The sequence below is a fragment of the Crotalus tigris genome, unplaced genomic scaffold (assembly GCF_016545835.1).
Source record: "Crotalus tigris isolate CLP2741 ecotype Arizona unplaced genomic scaffold, ASM1654583v1 scf7180000024513.1755786, whole genome shotgun sequence".
NCBI classification, from domain to species: Eukaryota; Metazoa; Chordata; class Lepidosauria; order Squamata; family Viperidae; genus Crotalus; species Crotalus tigris.
In genome coordinates this window covers 144,159-158,943 of record NW_024100685.1, presented here as the reverse complement: position 1 = coordinate 158,943, position 14,785 = coordinate 144,159, and the positions used below count along the sequence as shown (strand labels likewise).

The 14,785-nt window shown below is 50.1% G+C and overlaps 1 protein-coding gene across 5 annotated transcripts in view; it reads left to right on the top strand.

The window, feature by feature from the left end:
* The window catches only part of HSPA12B (heat shock protein family A (Hsp70) member 12B), a 35,155-nt gene extending 20,633 nt beyond the window's left edge, over nucleotides 1-14,522 (top strand). For 3 of the 5 annotated variants that reach the window (XM_039333897.1, XM_039333902.1, XM_039333899.1), the window contains 5 exons: nucleotides 104-190; nucleotides 1,981-2,085; nucleotides 7,454-7,712; nucleotides 8,990-9,093; nucleotides 9,724-10,766. In XM_039333897.1, the coding sequence (XP_039189831.1) occupies nucleotides 104-190; nucleotides 1,981-2,085; nucleotides 7,454-7,712; nucleotides 8,990-9,093; nucleotides 9,724-10,367 (1,199 nt within the window). In that variant the 3' untranslated portion in view covers nucleotides 10,368-10,766. Of the gene's footprint in view, nucleotides 1-103; nucleotides 191-1,980; nucleotides 2,086-7,453; nucleotides 7,713-8,989; nucleotides 9,094-9,723; nucleotides 10,767-13,068 lie in introns of those variants that run through there. The other 2 variants (XM_039333898.1, XM_039333900.1) reach the window with 2 other exon arrangements.
* Nucleotides 14,523-14,785: the final 263 nt, after the last annotated feature.

Here is a 14,785-nt window from a genome sequence, read left to right as displayed (position 1 = left end):
CTCCGAATCGCTCGGGGCAGCTCCTTCCTCCTGGCCCTTCGCCCCCCCCCCCCCCGAGGCAGGGACCCCCATCTCACCCTCTGCCCTCTCTCTCCTCCTGCAGCCCGGGAGCAGCTCCGACGGTCCAGGCACAGCCGGACTTTCCTGATCGAGTCTGGGGTGGGCGAACTGTGGTCGGAAATGCAGACAGGTAGGGGGGGGTCTCCGGGGAAGGCTGGCTGGGGAGGCTGGGCACGGGAGTCCCAAACCGTCCCACTGGCCCGGGGACTCGAAAGCCAGAGAGTGGATCGCTGGCAGACAAGCTGTCCCCCCAAGAAGGGGCAGGAAGAGGAAGGGAAGAGGGGATTGGGGGGAGGGGCTCAATATGACCCCTACCCAATTTGCTTTCTGGACTCCCCTCCTCTCCCCACCCCGTGCAGGTCCTCCTTGACTTACGGCCAACCACTGGGGGGTCCAATTTTTCTGCCACTAAGCGAGACCGTCACTAAGTGAGTCTTGCCCCTTTTCCCACGGCCTCTCTCGCGAATCGTTGCGACGTTAAAGTTTGACACACGGCCGTTGTTTGAATCCGGCTTCCCTCGATTGGAAGGTGGCAGAAGGGGATCACGTGACCCCGGGAGCCTGCAACCGTCCTAACTACATGCCAGTTGCCGAGCCTCTGGGTTTCGATCATGTGACCACGGAGGGTGGGGCAACGGTCGTAAGCGGGGGAAACGGTCGTAAGTCATTTTTGCCAGCGCCGTTGCAACTCCGGTCGCTAAAAGAACAGCCGTAAAACAAGGACTCCCTGCATATACAACCCCTTCAGCCCAATGCTGGAGATGATTAGACTCGGTCTGCCATATCCAGAGTGCTCCAGACTGGAGGAGGCATTTTCCTCCTCCTCCTCCTCCTCCTCCTCCTCTTCCTCCTTCTTCCTCCTCCTCCTCTACCTCCTTCTTCCTCTCCTTCTCCTCTTCCTCCTTCTTCCTCTCCTCCTCTACCTCCTTCTTCCTCTCCTTCTCCTCTTCCTCCTTCTTCCTCTCCTTCTCCTCTTCCTCCTTCTTCCTCTCCTCCTCTACCTCCTTCTTCCTCTCCTTCTCCTCTTCCTCCTTCTTCCTCTCCTCCTCTACCTCCTTCTTCCTCTCCTTCTCCTCTTCCTCTCCTCCTCTTCCTCCTTCCCCTCCTCCTCCTCCTTCTTCCTCTCCTCCTCCTCTTCCTACTTCTTCCTCTCCTCTTCTTCTTCCTCTCCTCCTCCTCCTCCTCCTCTTCCCCGTCCTCCTCCTCTTCCTCCTTCTTCCTTCTCCTCTTCCTCCTTCTTCCTATCCTCCTCTTCTTCCTCTCCTCCTCCTTCTCTTCCTCCTTCCTCTCCTTCTCCTCTTCCTTCTTCCTCTCCTTCTCTTCCTCCTTCTTCCTCTCCTTCTCCTCCTCCTCCTCCCTCACCACTCTCCCTCACCACACTGACGGTGTTCCCTAGTTGGGTCATGAAATGTCTGCAAGGAAACCACTCAGCTCAGAGGGCACCAAGGACCCCACAGTCCTCCTCCCCAACCTCACTCCCTTCTAGCACTGACGAGGTTGCCTAGTTGGGTCCTGAGACGTCGGCAAGAAAACCACCCAGTTCGGAGACCACCAAAGACCCCACAGTCCTCCCCTCCCTCTTCTCCCTGCACATCCAACTCCCTTCTAGCCCTGATGACGTTACCTAGCTGGGTAAGGTAACGTCTGCAAGCACACCACCCAGCTCAGAGGGAACCAAAGACCCCTCACATCAGACACCGCTCCTGACCAATCTTGCCCTGGGTTAAACGTGGAAGGGGTCTCTGACCTTACTTGGGGGTCTGCTGCCCGTTGTGTCTGAAAGAAGCCCCCCGGGACGTCATGCCCACACGATGGGCCCCACTTCCTCTTCCCCTCCCTGCCCCTCTTCCCCAGACGTCTGAGGGGGGCCTCCGTGTCTTCAGCAAGCAAAGCCTCAGCTGCCTTTTCCTTGCTGGCCAGGGGACCGCTACATCGTGGCCGACTGCGGAGGGGGCACGGTGGATCTGACGGTCCATCAGATCGAGCAGCCGCAGGGCACCCTGAAGGAGCTCTACAAGGCGTCAGGTGAGGCTGGTGGGGAGGGAGGGCATCCCGGGGGGGGCAGGGAGGGGTGGATATTCCCCTAAGGCAGGGGTAGGCAACTTCGGCTCTTTTATGACTGGTGGACTTCAACTCCCAGAATTCCTCAGCCAGCCTGGCTGAGCTTGGAAACTCTCCCTTTCCCCTCAGCATGGCGGGCTCAGAATTCTGGGAGTTGAAGTCCACCAGTCATAAAAGAGCCAAGGTTGCCTACCCTGGCCTAGGCCTAGGCCGCTCATGACTCGTGGACTTCAATTCCCAGAATTCCTGAGCCAGCATGAGGGAAACTTTGGCCTCCTCATGACTGGTGGACTTCAACTCCAAGAATTACTGAGCCAGCTCGGCTCAGCTTGGAAACCTTTCTCTTTCCCCTCACCGGGGCTGGCTCAGGAATTCTGGGAGTTGAAGTCCACCAGTCATAAAAGAGCCAAGGTTGCCTACCCCTGGCCTAGGCCTCTTTATGACTCGTGGACTTCAACTCCCAGAATTCCTGAGCCAGCATGGCTCAGCTTGGAAACCTCCCTTTCCCCTCAGTATGGCTGGCTCAGGAATTCTGGGAGCCAAGTCCACCAGTCATAAAGCGGCCTAGGCCCTAGGCCGGGGTAGGCAACCTGGGCTCTTTTATGACTCGTGGACTTCAACTCCAGAATTCCTGAGCCAGCCTGGCTCAACTTGGAAACCTCTCCCTTTCCCCTCAGCGTGGCTGGCTCAGGAATTCTGGGAGTTGAAGTCCACCAGTCATAAAAGAGCCCAGGTTGCTTACTCCTTACTCCTTCTAAGGGAAAAATTAGTTGAACGAGCAACTTTTCCCAATCATATCCATCCGTCTTTCTGTGTGATACCCTCCACATTCTTTATGGCACTTGGCAGCCATCCAGTTCCTGGAGGTCCCGCAGGTGCTTTTTTTTCAGGAGGCAACTGGATTCCTTGTTTTTCTTCGAAGACGTTTCACTTCTCGCCCAAGAAGCTTCTTCAGCTCTGACTGTATGGTGGGGAACGGAAGGATTTATACTCCTTGCAGACTGCTGGTCATTTGCCTTCTTTTAGAGGGTCATTGAGGCCACTTGGAGGTTTGTCTGTGTCCTCACGGTCACCTAGGTAGTGCAAATGAGTGCGGAGCCTTCTTGGTTGTAGGAAGTTTTCTGCCCTGAGTAGGATATTTTTTGCATCCGAAGAAACACCCATTTGCACCACTCAGCTGACCCTGAGGACACAGGTCAGCCTCCAGGTGGCCTCAACAACTCTCTAAAAGAATTGCAAATGACCAGCTGTCTGCAAGGAGTATAAATCCTTCCGTTCTCCACCATCCAGTCAGAGCTGAAGAATCTTCTGGAATGAGAAGGGAAAGGTCTTCAAAGGAAAACAAGACAGTCCAGTTGCCTCCTGAAAAAGCATCTTTGGGACAACCAGGACCTCGAGGATGGAGAATCTCCATGGACATTTAGCCCTGCACTTAGGAATGGACACCCTTCCAATGTTGCGGAAGCATGAAGGGATTTCCAGAAAAGATTGCAGACTCCGGGAACCATTGATGCTTCAGTTTAAGATTCAGACAGCCCAGACCCATCCCCAACAGCCTTTGCCTGTCTTCAGCGGTGAAGTGACCCAGAGCAGAAAAGGTCCTGCAGCTAGGAAGGCTCCACACCCATTTGCACCACTCAGGTGATCCCGAAGGACACAGGTAAATCTCAAGGGGCCTCAACGACTCTCTTACAGTATGCAAATGACCGGCTGTCTGCAAGGAGTATAAATCCTTCCCTTCCCCACCCTCCAGTCAGAGTGGAAGAAGCTTCTGGGATAGGAAGCAAAATATCTTCAAAGTTATTGGGTGTGTCTAGTTTAACGGAGAGAAGGACGAGGGGGGACATGATAGCAGCGTTCCAGTATCTCAGGGGCTGCCCCAAAGAAGAGGCAGTCAAGCTATTCTCCAAAGCGCCTGAAGGCAGGACAAGAAGCAACGGATGGAAACTAATCAAGGAGAGAAGCAACCTGGAACTAAGGAGAAACTTCCTGACAGTTAGAACAATTAACCAGTGGAACAACCTGCCTCCAGAAGCAGTGAATGCTCCAACACTGGAAGTTTTTAAGAAGAGACTGGACAGCCATTTGTCCAAAATGATATAGGGTTTCCTGCCTGAGCAGGGGGTTGGACTAGATGACCTCCAAGGTCCCTTCCAACTTTATTATTATTATTATTATTATTATTATTATTATTATTATTATTATTATCGATCATCGCACAGTCAGCCAGATGTTCAGACTGGATTTGGCATTTTGTCTACCTATCGAGTCCTTACCCAGGACATGGGATAGGCAGATGTGGATGTTTGATGGTATTACAGGTATCGTCGCAGGATGGAAGCAGTTCCTAGTAAGGCCGCCTTTTGCAATTGACTAATAGCGAATTTGTCAATGCCAATGTGTTCAAGTGGTGCTCCAGTTGTTTTGGGATTGCACCCAAGGAGCCTATTACTATTGGTACTACCTTTGCTTGCTTTTGCCACAGTCTTTCTATTTCTATTTGTAGGTCTTTGTATTTTGTATCTTCTCCAGTTCTTTCTCGTCTATTCTGCTGTCTCCAGGCACTGCCACGTCCACTATCCAGACTTTTTTGTCTTTCTTATCGACAATTGTTAAGTCTGGGGTGTTATGTTGCAGGTGCTTGTCTGTTTGAATTCTGAAGTCCCAGAGCATTATCATCATCATCATCATCATCATCATCATCATCATCATCATTATTAACAAGAAAGTCCAGTTGCCTCCTGGAAAAAGGACCTTTTGGGACCTCCAGATTGTTGTGGTGTCAGCTATTCCAAATATCGCATTAGCTTTCAATGTTTTGACCAGCTTGGCTGAACCCGGGGCTTTGAAGATAGATTGGACCCCCCCCCCACCCCATCATCCGGGATATGCAGAGATGCTAGCTGGGGATGATGGGACTTGGAGTCTTCTGTATCTATAGAGATCACCAAATTGGGGAATTAAGAGTTTGAAGGGGCAAAAACGGGCAATGCAGTGCCGATTAAAATGCATGCAGTCAGTGTGATTTTGCAAGGTGTGAAGATAACACAAAAGGAGGAGAAAGTGGGAGTGAGGATGAAGCAGCCCAGGGCTGTTTTCTGCTATCTTATCACTTTCTGTGGGAAATATTTTTATTTTAAATTTCTCCTTTCCGGGAAAACCAGCAGCTGTATTGATCCTAGAGCTCCATCTAGTGGCTACAATTGAAATGACTGGTTGAAAAAAATATTGGAAAAAAGGACTATTTTAAACCTAGCGAAGCGATCATTATTTAGCTATTTTTAAATCTAGCGAAGCCATCATTATTTAACTGTTTTTTTTAAAGCAAGTGAAACGATCATTATTTAGCTATTTTTAAACCTAGTGACGTGATAGCTCCTAGCTGATTTTCACGGAAGATGTCCTTGACCTTTCTTCACGGTAGATCCTTCAGCAGATGGCAGCCTTGGGCCAACTTTATTTATCCTTCATTTTAGTTTTTTTAAAAAAATTTGTCAGACGATGGACACACTGTATTGAACTCAGTCATCTGTAACTGAGTTTAAATATGCTTGAGATAAACACCGAAAAAAAAAATAAATAAAAATGATGAATACATACATTAAAAAGAAAAGAAAAAGCTAAAAGTCTGCAGAGCTTCTCTGTCCTCTCAGGGTTGTCCCAAAAGTGCTTTTTTTTGTCAGGAGGCAACTGGACTTTCTTGTTTCTCTTTGAAGACGTTTCCCTTCTCATCCCAGAAGCTTCTTCCGCTCTGACTGGATGGTGGAGGATGGAAGGATTTATACTCCTGGCAGACAGCTGGTCATTTGCCTTCCTTTAGAGAGTCGTTGAGGCCACCTGGAGGTTTACCTGGGTCTTCGGGGTCACCTGAGTAGTGCAAATGGGTGGGGAGCCATCTTGGAACTGTTGTACGATATTAAGAAAGGTTGTAAAATGACACAAAGTTCAAATAACAAATGTCTTACTTAGCAATGGAATGGAGAGGAGAGGAGAGGAAGTGAAGTGAAGTAAAAAGTGAAGTGCGAGGAGAGGAAGCGAAGTGAAGTAAAGTAAAAAGCGAAGTGAAGCAAAGCGAAGCAAAGTAAAGTAAAGTAGGAAAGGAAGGAGGGAGGGAGGAGTGGGAAAGGAAAGGAAAAGGAGAAGGAGGAGAATGAGAAAGGGAGAGAAGGGAAGGGAACAGAAGGGAAGAAAAGGAGAGAAAGAAGGAGAAGGAGAAAAGGAAAGGAAAGGGAAGGGATGAGAAGGAAGGAAGGAGGGAGGGAGGAGTGGGAAAGGAAAGGAAGAGAGAAGGAGAAAGGGAGAGAAGGGAAGTGAAGTGAAGTAAAGTAAAGTAGGAAAGGAGAGGAAAGGAGAGGAGAGGAGAGGAAACGAAAGGAAAGGAGAGGAAATGAAAGGAGAGGAGAGGAAAGGAAAGGAAAGGAGAGGAAAGGAGAGGAGAGGAAATGAAAGGAAAGGAGAGGAAATGAAAGGAGAGGAGAGGAAATGAAAGGAAAGGAGAGGAAAGGAGAGGAGAGGAAACGAAAGGAAAGGAGAGGAAATGAAAGGAGAGGAGAGGAAATGAAAGGAAAGGAGAGGAAAGGAGAGGAAATGAAAGGAGAGGAAATGAAAGGAAAGGAGAGGAGAGGAAAGGAAACGAAAGGAAAGGAGAGGAGGGAAGAGGAAAGGAAATGAAAGGAAAGGAGAGGAGAGGAGAGGAAAGGAAACGAAAGGAAAGGAGAGGAGGGAAGAGGAAAGGAAATGAAAGGAGAGGAGAGGAAAGGAAAGGAGAGGAAAGGAAAGGAAATGAAAGGAAAGGAGAGGAGAGGAAAGGAAAGGAAAGGAAAGGAAATGAAAGGAAAGGAGAGGAAAGGAAAGGAGAGGAGAGGAGAGGAAAGGAAAGGAAATGAAAGGAAAGGAGAGGAAAGGAAAGGAGAGGAGAGGAGAGGAAATGAAAGGAAAGGAAAGGAAAGGAGAGGAGGGAAGAGGAAAGGAAATGAAAGGAGAGGAAAGGAAAGGAGAGGAAAGGAGAGGAAAGGGAAGGAAAGGAAACGTGGGGCTCCCTTGTCAGCTGAGGACTCTCTGTAGAATAGATGAAATGGATCCTAGAGGGGGAACCAAGCAAGCTGCAGGGCCACTTCTGGAGATCTTCTTGGGCAAACCGGAGAGAGCAGAGCTGACTTTGTCCATGGTGGCCCCAAATCAAGAGGGACCTGGAAGCAGCGGGTCTGAAGAGCCCCTTTCATTCGCCAGAGGAGAACCTTCCAGGCTCCTATTTTGGGGCGCAGAAAGCGCCCGGATCTCTCCTCGCTCTTGACTTGACCGTCCGTCTCTTTGCTCTCCCCTCTCCGGCCAGGAGGTCCCTACGGGGCTGTCGGGGTGGACCTGGCCTTTGAGAAGCTGCTCTGCCAGATATTTGGGGAAGACTTCATCGCTACCTTCAAGGCCAAGCGCCCGGCGGCCTGGGTCGACCTGACCATCGCTTTCGAGGCCCGGAAGCGGACGGCCGCCCCCCACCGGGCCAACCCGCTCAACATCTCCCTCCCCTTCTCCTTCATCGACTTCTACCGCAAGCACCGAGGGCAGAACGTGGAGACCGCCCTGAAGCGCAGCAGGTGGGGGAGAACTGGGGGGCCATGGGGCAGGAGGGAGGGAGGGAGAGAGAGGGAGGGGGCAGGGGAGATGATAGAGAGATAGATAGATAGATAGATAGAAGGATAGAGAAAGGGGGAGATGATAGATAGATGATACATAGATAGACAGATGATATGGAAGGATAGATAGATAGATAGATAGATAGATAGATAGATAGATAGATAGATAGATGAGGGAGGGAGGGATGATAGGTGATTGATAGCTACAGATGATAGATAGCTAGATAGATAGATAAATATTGATGATGATGATAGATACAGATAGATATGATAGATTAGATAGAAAAGAAAGATTAGATAAATAGAAATAGATAAATAGAAACATAGATAGATATAGATAGACAGACAGACAGAAAGAAATAGATGAGAAATAGATAGATAGATAGATAGATAGATAGATAGATAGATAGATAGATGATAGAAGGATAGAGAAAGGGGGAGATGATAGATAGATGATACATAGATAGACAGATGATATGGAAGGATAGATAGATAGATAGATAGATAGATAGATAGATAGATGAGGGAGGGAGGGATGATAGGTGATTGATAGCTACAGATGATAGCTAGCTAGCTAGATAGATAAATATTGATGATGATGATAGATACAGATAGATATGATAGATTAGATAGAAAAGAAAGATTAGATAAATAGAAATAGATAAATAGAAACATAGATAGATATAGACAGACAGACAGAAAGAAATAGATGAGAAATAGATAGATAGATAGATAGATAGATAGATAGATAGATAGATAGATAGATAGATAGATAGATAAATGATAGATAAGAAAGGATAGAGCAAAGGGGAAGATGATAGATAGATGATACGTAGATAGACAGACAGATGATATGGAAGGATAGATAGAGAGATGATAGATAGATAGATAGATAGATAGATAGATAGATAGATAGATAGATAGATAGATAGATTGATTAGAGAGAGAGAGAAATATGATACACAGAGAGACAGACCTACAGAATCGGAGCCGTAAAGAAACAGAAACAAACTCACTAGTTTGCATGTGTGTGTTTGTGTTTGTTTGTGTCTGTGTGTATGACTGAGTGAGTGTGGGGAGGTAACCTTGGACCCTCAGACTGCTAGGCCACTGACGGGCTCAAGACCATCACCACCTCTTCCCTTCTGCAGCTCCCCTCAGCCCAGGATGTTGCATGCTAACATGAAATAAAACGAGAGACCCTCCTCAGCCCTCTGTCTCTCCCCTTGCCTTCCCAGCATGCACTTGGTGAAGTGGTCCTCTCAAGGGATGCTGCGCATGTCTCCAGAGGCCATGAACGATCTCTTCCAGCCCACCGTCAGCCAGATCATCCGGCATATTGGTGAGTCCTCCGGGCCTCCGCTGCTGGGCCTGGGAGGTTGACTCCCCCTTCTCTGTTGCAGCCCCTCAAATACTGGAAGATGGCTACCATGTCTCCCTCGATCCTAGAGTAGACCTACCCAGTTCCTGCAACCGTTCTTCATACTCAAGGGCAGAAGTCATCCCATGAGCTAAATCAGAGGTCTCCAACCTTTCTCTGTTGGCGGACCGGATGGAAAGGGAGGGGGAAGCATTTTAAATGCACGCGCGCACACATAAACGGGGCCATGAGCATGCGCAACACTCGCTAGCACCGCCCGTTTTTGCCACATGGCAGAGCCCCGCTTTTGACGGCCGGTGCCGTTTTCGCTACGGCGGCAGCGCTAGTGCGAGTAGAAGTGCTGCCACACATGTGCGCACACTGGCCAGCTTGTTCCGTGGCCTGGTGGCCAAGAGGCCACGGCCCGGTAGTGGGCCACGGCCTAGAGGTTGGAGCCCCCTGAGCTAAATTACGAAGAAACAGACTCTTTGTATCTCTCTCTTCACGTCCCATCTCGGGCAAATGTCCAGCTTTGCCCCTCGGTTGGACTAAGGTGATTTTCTCCCTTTCTTCTCCTCCGCATCCCGACTTCTCCTTCCTTCCTTCCTTCAGACGACCTCATGAAGAAGCCCGAAGTGAAAGGCATCAAGTTCCTCTTCCTGGTGGGCGGGTTCGCCGAGTCGGCCATTTTGCAGCACGCCGTCCAGTCCGCCTTCAGCAGCTCCTGCCGGGTCATCATCCCTCAGGACGTGGGCCTGACCATCCTGAAAGGGGCGGTGCTCTTCGGCCTTGACCCCACCATCGTCCGGGTGAGACGCTCACCCTTGACCTATGGCGTGGGGGTCCTGAACAAGTTTGTGGAGGGGAAACACCCCAAGGAGAAGCTGATGGTCAAGGACGGGAAGAACTGGTGCACCGACGTCTTTGAGAAGTTCGTCTCGGTGGACCAGTCTGTGGCCTTGGGCGAAGTGGTGCAGAGGAGCTACTGCCCAGCCCGGGTGGGTCAACGCAAGATCATCATCAACATCTACTGCTGCGCCACGGACGAGGCCGTCTACATCACCGATCCGGGGGTGAGGAAGTGTGGCACCATCAGTCTAGAATTGGAGGAACTGGACGAGTCCAACTCGCCCAAGAAAAGCCGGCGGGAGATACGGGCCAGCATGCAGTTTGGCGATACGGAGATCAAGGTGGCAGCCATGGACGTGTGGACCTCCAAGACCGTGCGGGCGTCCATCGACTTCCTCTCCAACTGAGGTCCAGAAGGAGGACGACTCTGGACTGGCGGAAGAGCCGAGGTGAGGCACCCGTTCTTCTGGGTGAAGTGAGCCACTTGATGGAGTGGTGGACTCCACTTTTATGGATTCAGCCCAACCATTGGCCAGTTTTTTTGGGGGGGGGGAGTGGGAGTCATGAACCTGTCCAAAAATAGCAAGCTGGAACTTATGATAGCCAACGGACAAGGGGGTCAGTAAGCGTTGGGATTAATGGGGTCCAAAGTGGGGAAGAGCAGCAGATGGTGGTCTTGGAACCTAGCTAACCTAGATTAGCTAAGGAATTCTGGGAGCTGAAGTCCACTCCTCTTAAAGTCTATATCGGGGTCTTCCAACTTGGCCCTTTGATGACTTGTGGACTTCAACTCCCAGAATTCCTCAGCCAGGCACGCTGGCTGAGGAACTCTGGGAGTTGAAGTCACTCTCTTAAAGTCCATATCAGGGGTCTTCCAACTTGGCCCTTTGATGACTTGTGGGCTTCAACTCCCAGAATTCCTCAGCCAGGCACGCGTGCCTGGCTGAGGAATTCTGGGAGTTGAAGTCCACAAGTCATCAAAGGACCAAGTTGGAAGACCCCTGCTCTGAAGCACTGGAGAACATCTGAGAACATCTCGCAAGGGTTTCTCCAAGCTGTCACCTGGAACCAGCGGTCTTGGGCTTCCCAGGGAGACCAATTATGGGTTTTTGGAGCACTAAATATGTCTATAAAAACGGACGTTCCGATGTAATGATGCATTCTACCTTCCACTGCTTGAGGAGATCTCTTAGCCAGATGGACGTCAAAAATATATATATATATACCCATAATGAACAACAAGGCAAAGCTTTGTAGGGAAAAGCCAGCTCCACAACTTAACGACAGCTACTCCTTGATTTGCAACTATTCATTTAGCGACCGTCCCAAGTGACGAGGGCAGTGAAAAAAGGGACTTGGGACCGGTTTTCACCCTTAACCACCAGTGCAGCATCCCTTGATCAAAACTCGGATGCTTGGCAACTGGTTTATACTTATGATGGTCGCAGCATCCCGGGATCATGTGATCCCTTCTTCCTCTCCACAAACCCCACTCCCTTCTAGCACTGATGACGTTACCCAGTTGGGCCATGAAACGTCTGCAAGGAAACCAGCCAGTTCAGAGAGCACCAAGGACCCCATAGTTGTTGTTCTTCTTCTTCTTTTCTCCTCCTCCTCTTCTTCTTCCTTCTTTTCTCTTCTTCTTCTTCTCTCCTTTCTTCCTTCTTCTTTTCCCCTCCTCCTCCTTCTCTTCTTCTCTTCCTTCTTCCTTTTCTCTTCTTCTCTTCCTTCATCTTTTCTCCTCCTCCTCCTCCCCTTCTTCTTCTTCTTCCTCCTCCTCCTCCTCCTCCTCCTCCTCCTCCTCCTCCTCTTCTTCTTCTTCTTCTTCTTCTTCTTCTTCTTCTTCTTCTTCTTCTTCTTCTTCTCCTCCTCCTCCTCCTCCTCCTCCTCCTCCTCCTCCTCCAATGCCCTCCCTTCTAGCACTGATAATCTTACCTAATTTGGTCATGAAATGTTTGCAAGAAAATCAGCAAGCTTAGATAGCACCAAGGACCCCACAGTCCTCCTCTTCCTCCTCCTCCTCCCTGCAAACCCCTCTCCCTTCTAGCACTGATGATGTTACCCAGTTGGGTGATGTAACGTCTGCAAGGAAACCAGCCAGCTCAGTGAGCGCGAAGGATCCCAAAGTCGTTGTTGTCATCTTCCTCCTCCCCCTCCCCCCCCACTCCCTTCTAGCACTGAACTCAGAAAGCACCAAGGCCCTCACAGTCCTCCTCCTCCTCCTCTCCACAAACCCCACTCCCTTCTAGCACTGATGATGTTACCTAGTTGGGTAATGAAATGTCTGCAAGAAGATCACCCAGTTCAGAAAGCACCAAGGACCCCATAGTTCTTTTCCTCCTCCTCCGACTGATGAAGTTACCTAGTTGGGTAATGGAATGTCTGCCACCCAGCTCAGAAAGCACCAAGGACCCCACAGTCTTCCTCCTTCCCCTCCTCTTCCTCCACTCCGCAACCCCTCCTCCCTTCTAACACTGATGTCACCTAGTTGGGCCATGAAACGTCTGCAAGAAAACCACCCAGCTCAGAGAGCATCAAGGACCACACAGTCCTCCTCCTCCTCCTTCCCTTCCTCCTCCTCCATTCTAGCACTGATGATGTTACCCAGTTGGGTGATGTAACGTCTGCAAGGAAACCAGCCAGTTCAGAGAACACCGGGGGCCCCAGAGGAGCCCTCCACCCAAAGGAGAAGCTGGCCCAAGGGCTTTAGGTTTGCCCTCCAACTACAAACACATAAGCTCAGTGGTCCTCAGAAAAAAAGTGGCAGGAAGTGTGTGTGTGTGTGTGTACGCAACCAGAAACTGAACAGTCTTCAGACTGAACCAGGGAAGCAAACAGTGGAGAAAAATTCCTTGTGAAGGAAGGAAAGAACAAGGATGAGTCTTCACGTCAAAAGTCAAAACCACTTTTCTTTCTTTCTTTTCTTTCTTTTTTCTTTCTTTCTTTCTTTCTTTCTTTCTTTCTTTCTTTCTTTCTTTCTTTCTTTCTTTCTTTCTTTCTCTCTTTTCTTCTCCCCTCCTCACCGGTCTGCCCACCAGAGATCAGAAGAACAGAGGTAGTTTTTTTTTTTTTTTTTCAACTGAAATTTATTATCTTTTTTTTTTTCAGAGAATGTTTGCTTAAAAAAACGACAACAAAGGAACCCCAAACCCAGGTTTTCTTATAGGGGTGTGTGCATGAGGGTGTTTTATACATAGGCACATAAAATCCATTGGTTTCTTCCACGAAGACCACCACATCCCTGCTGCGTACCCCACGAGCTTTTTCACAAAGAGGGGGCTTATACTGGGGAGAGGGTGGCGGGCAAGGGGAGACAGAAAGAGATCCTTAATGTTTGAATAGGAACTGTTATGGCTCCAAAGGTCTGGGGGCGCCTCACGTCTCGTGAAGGCAGAATTCGAAGCTGTCGTTTCTCCAGGAATGGACTAGAGCCGGGGTCTTCCAACTTGGCCTTTTGATGACTTGTGGACTTCAACTGGCTGAGGAATTCTGGGAGTTGAAGTCCACAAGTCATCAAAGGGCCAAGTTGGAAGACCCCCTGGGCTGGAGGCCTCTCGGTTGGGAAGAGGGTCCAGTTGCCCAGGGCTGCCCCCACCCTATTATAAGCTGAGAAAAACTCAGAAGCAGCTGCTGGGATGGCCCTTCTGGTGGTGGTGGTGGGGGGTCTGCCCACCTGGGAGGTCCTTGCTTGGAAGTTTGCCAACAAGAAGAGGCGGAAGTCCTAGCGGGAGGGAGGTCCATGAGTTTTGGAGAAGGCCGGGAGATGTTTTATCAACCTTGCAACCTGAAGATGTGTGGACTTCAACTCCCAGAAGCCAACTGAGGAATTCTGAGCGTTGAAGTCCACCTGTCTATCTTCAAGGTTGAGGAACATCTCCCAACCTTCTCCAAAGCTCACGGACCTCACTTCTCCAAACGTTGGGGGGACATTGGGGACGTAAGAGCAGGCGTGGGGTAGAGCCGGTTGGCGACGCCATGCCCACCGCCCTGCTGAGGTGGACCCACTCTAAAGCAGATGCCACTGAGGTACCCAACCTCAGCTGGACGTCCACCCCCAGCTCTCCCGCCTAGACGGGCAACCTGAACACCAGGATTAGGACAGGGTGGGTTGGCCAAACACTTTGAGGCCATCAACCCATGAACGTCATCTTCACCGTTGAGATGACTGTCACGACACGTCCCATCGTCGTGGCGTCTACGGGCCGCCAGCGGGCAGGGAGCTGCAGGAAGCCAAATCCCACCCACGAAAAAAGCCCAAGAAAACCGTTCCAACTCATGAAACTCACCAACTACTCGACGCAGGTTGTCGTCTTGGAGACGGAGTAAGCTACCCAAGGATCGCGCGCCGCCTGCATCAACGGCCCTCTTTCTAGGGAAGCTGGAAGGCCCAGCACTTGCGGTCTATCTCTCCCTTCGGAGGAGCTAATTCCTTAGGGCACGGATCTTCCACCTTGGCAACTTGTGGACTTCAACTCCCAGAATCCATCAGTCTTAAAGTGGCCACGGTTGCAGATGCCCTAGGGCAGTGTTTCTTGAGCGTGGGGACTTTAAGAGGGCTGGACTTCAACTCCCAGAATTCCCCAGCTGGGGAATTCTGGGAGTTGAAGTCCAGCCCTCTTAAAGTCCCCACGCTCAAGAAACGCTGCCCTAGATAACTCAAGGAATGGGACTTTGGGCTCCAGGTGTGACATTTCCACGGAGAAACACAAACCACCTACCTGCAAAAAAAATCTTCTCTTGCACTATCTCCTTTTGAAGAAAAAAAAAACCCGCCTTCCTAGGCTAACCAAACTTGGGAGGGAGGGGTGTGGTGGGAATGAACGGG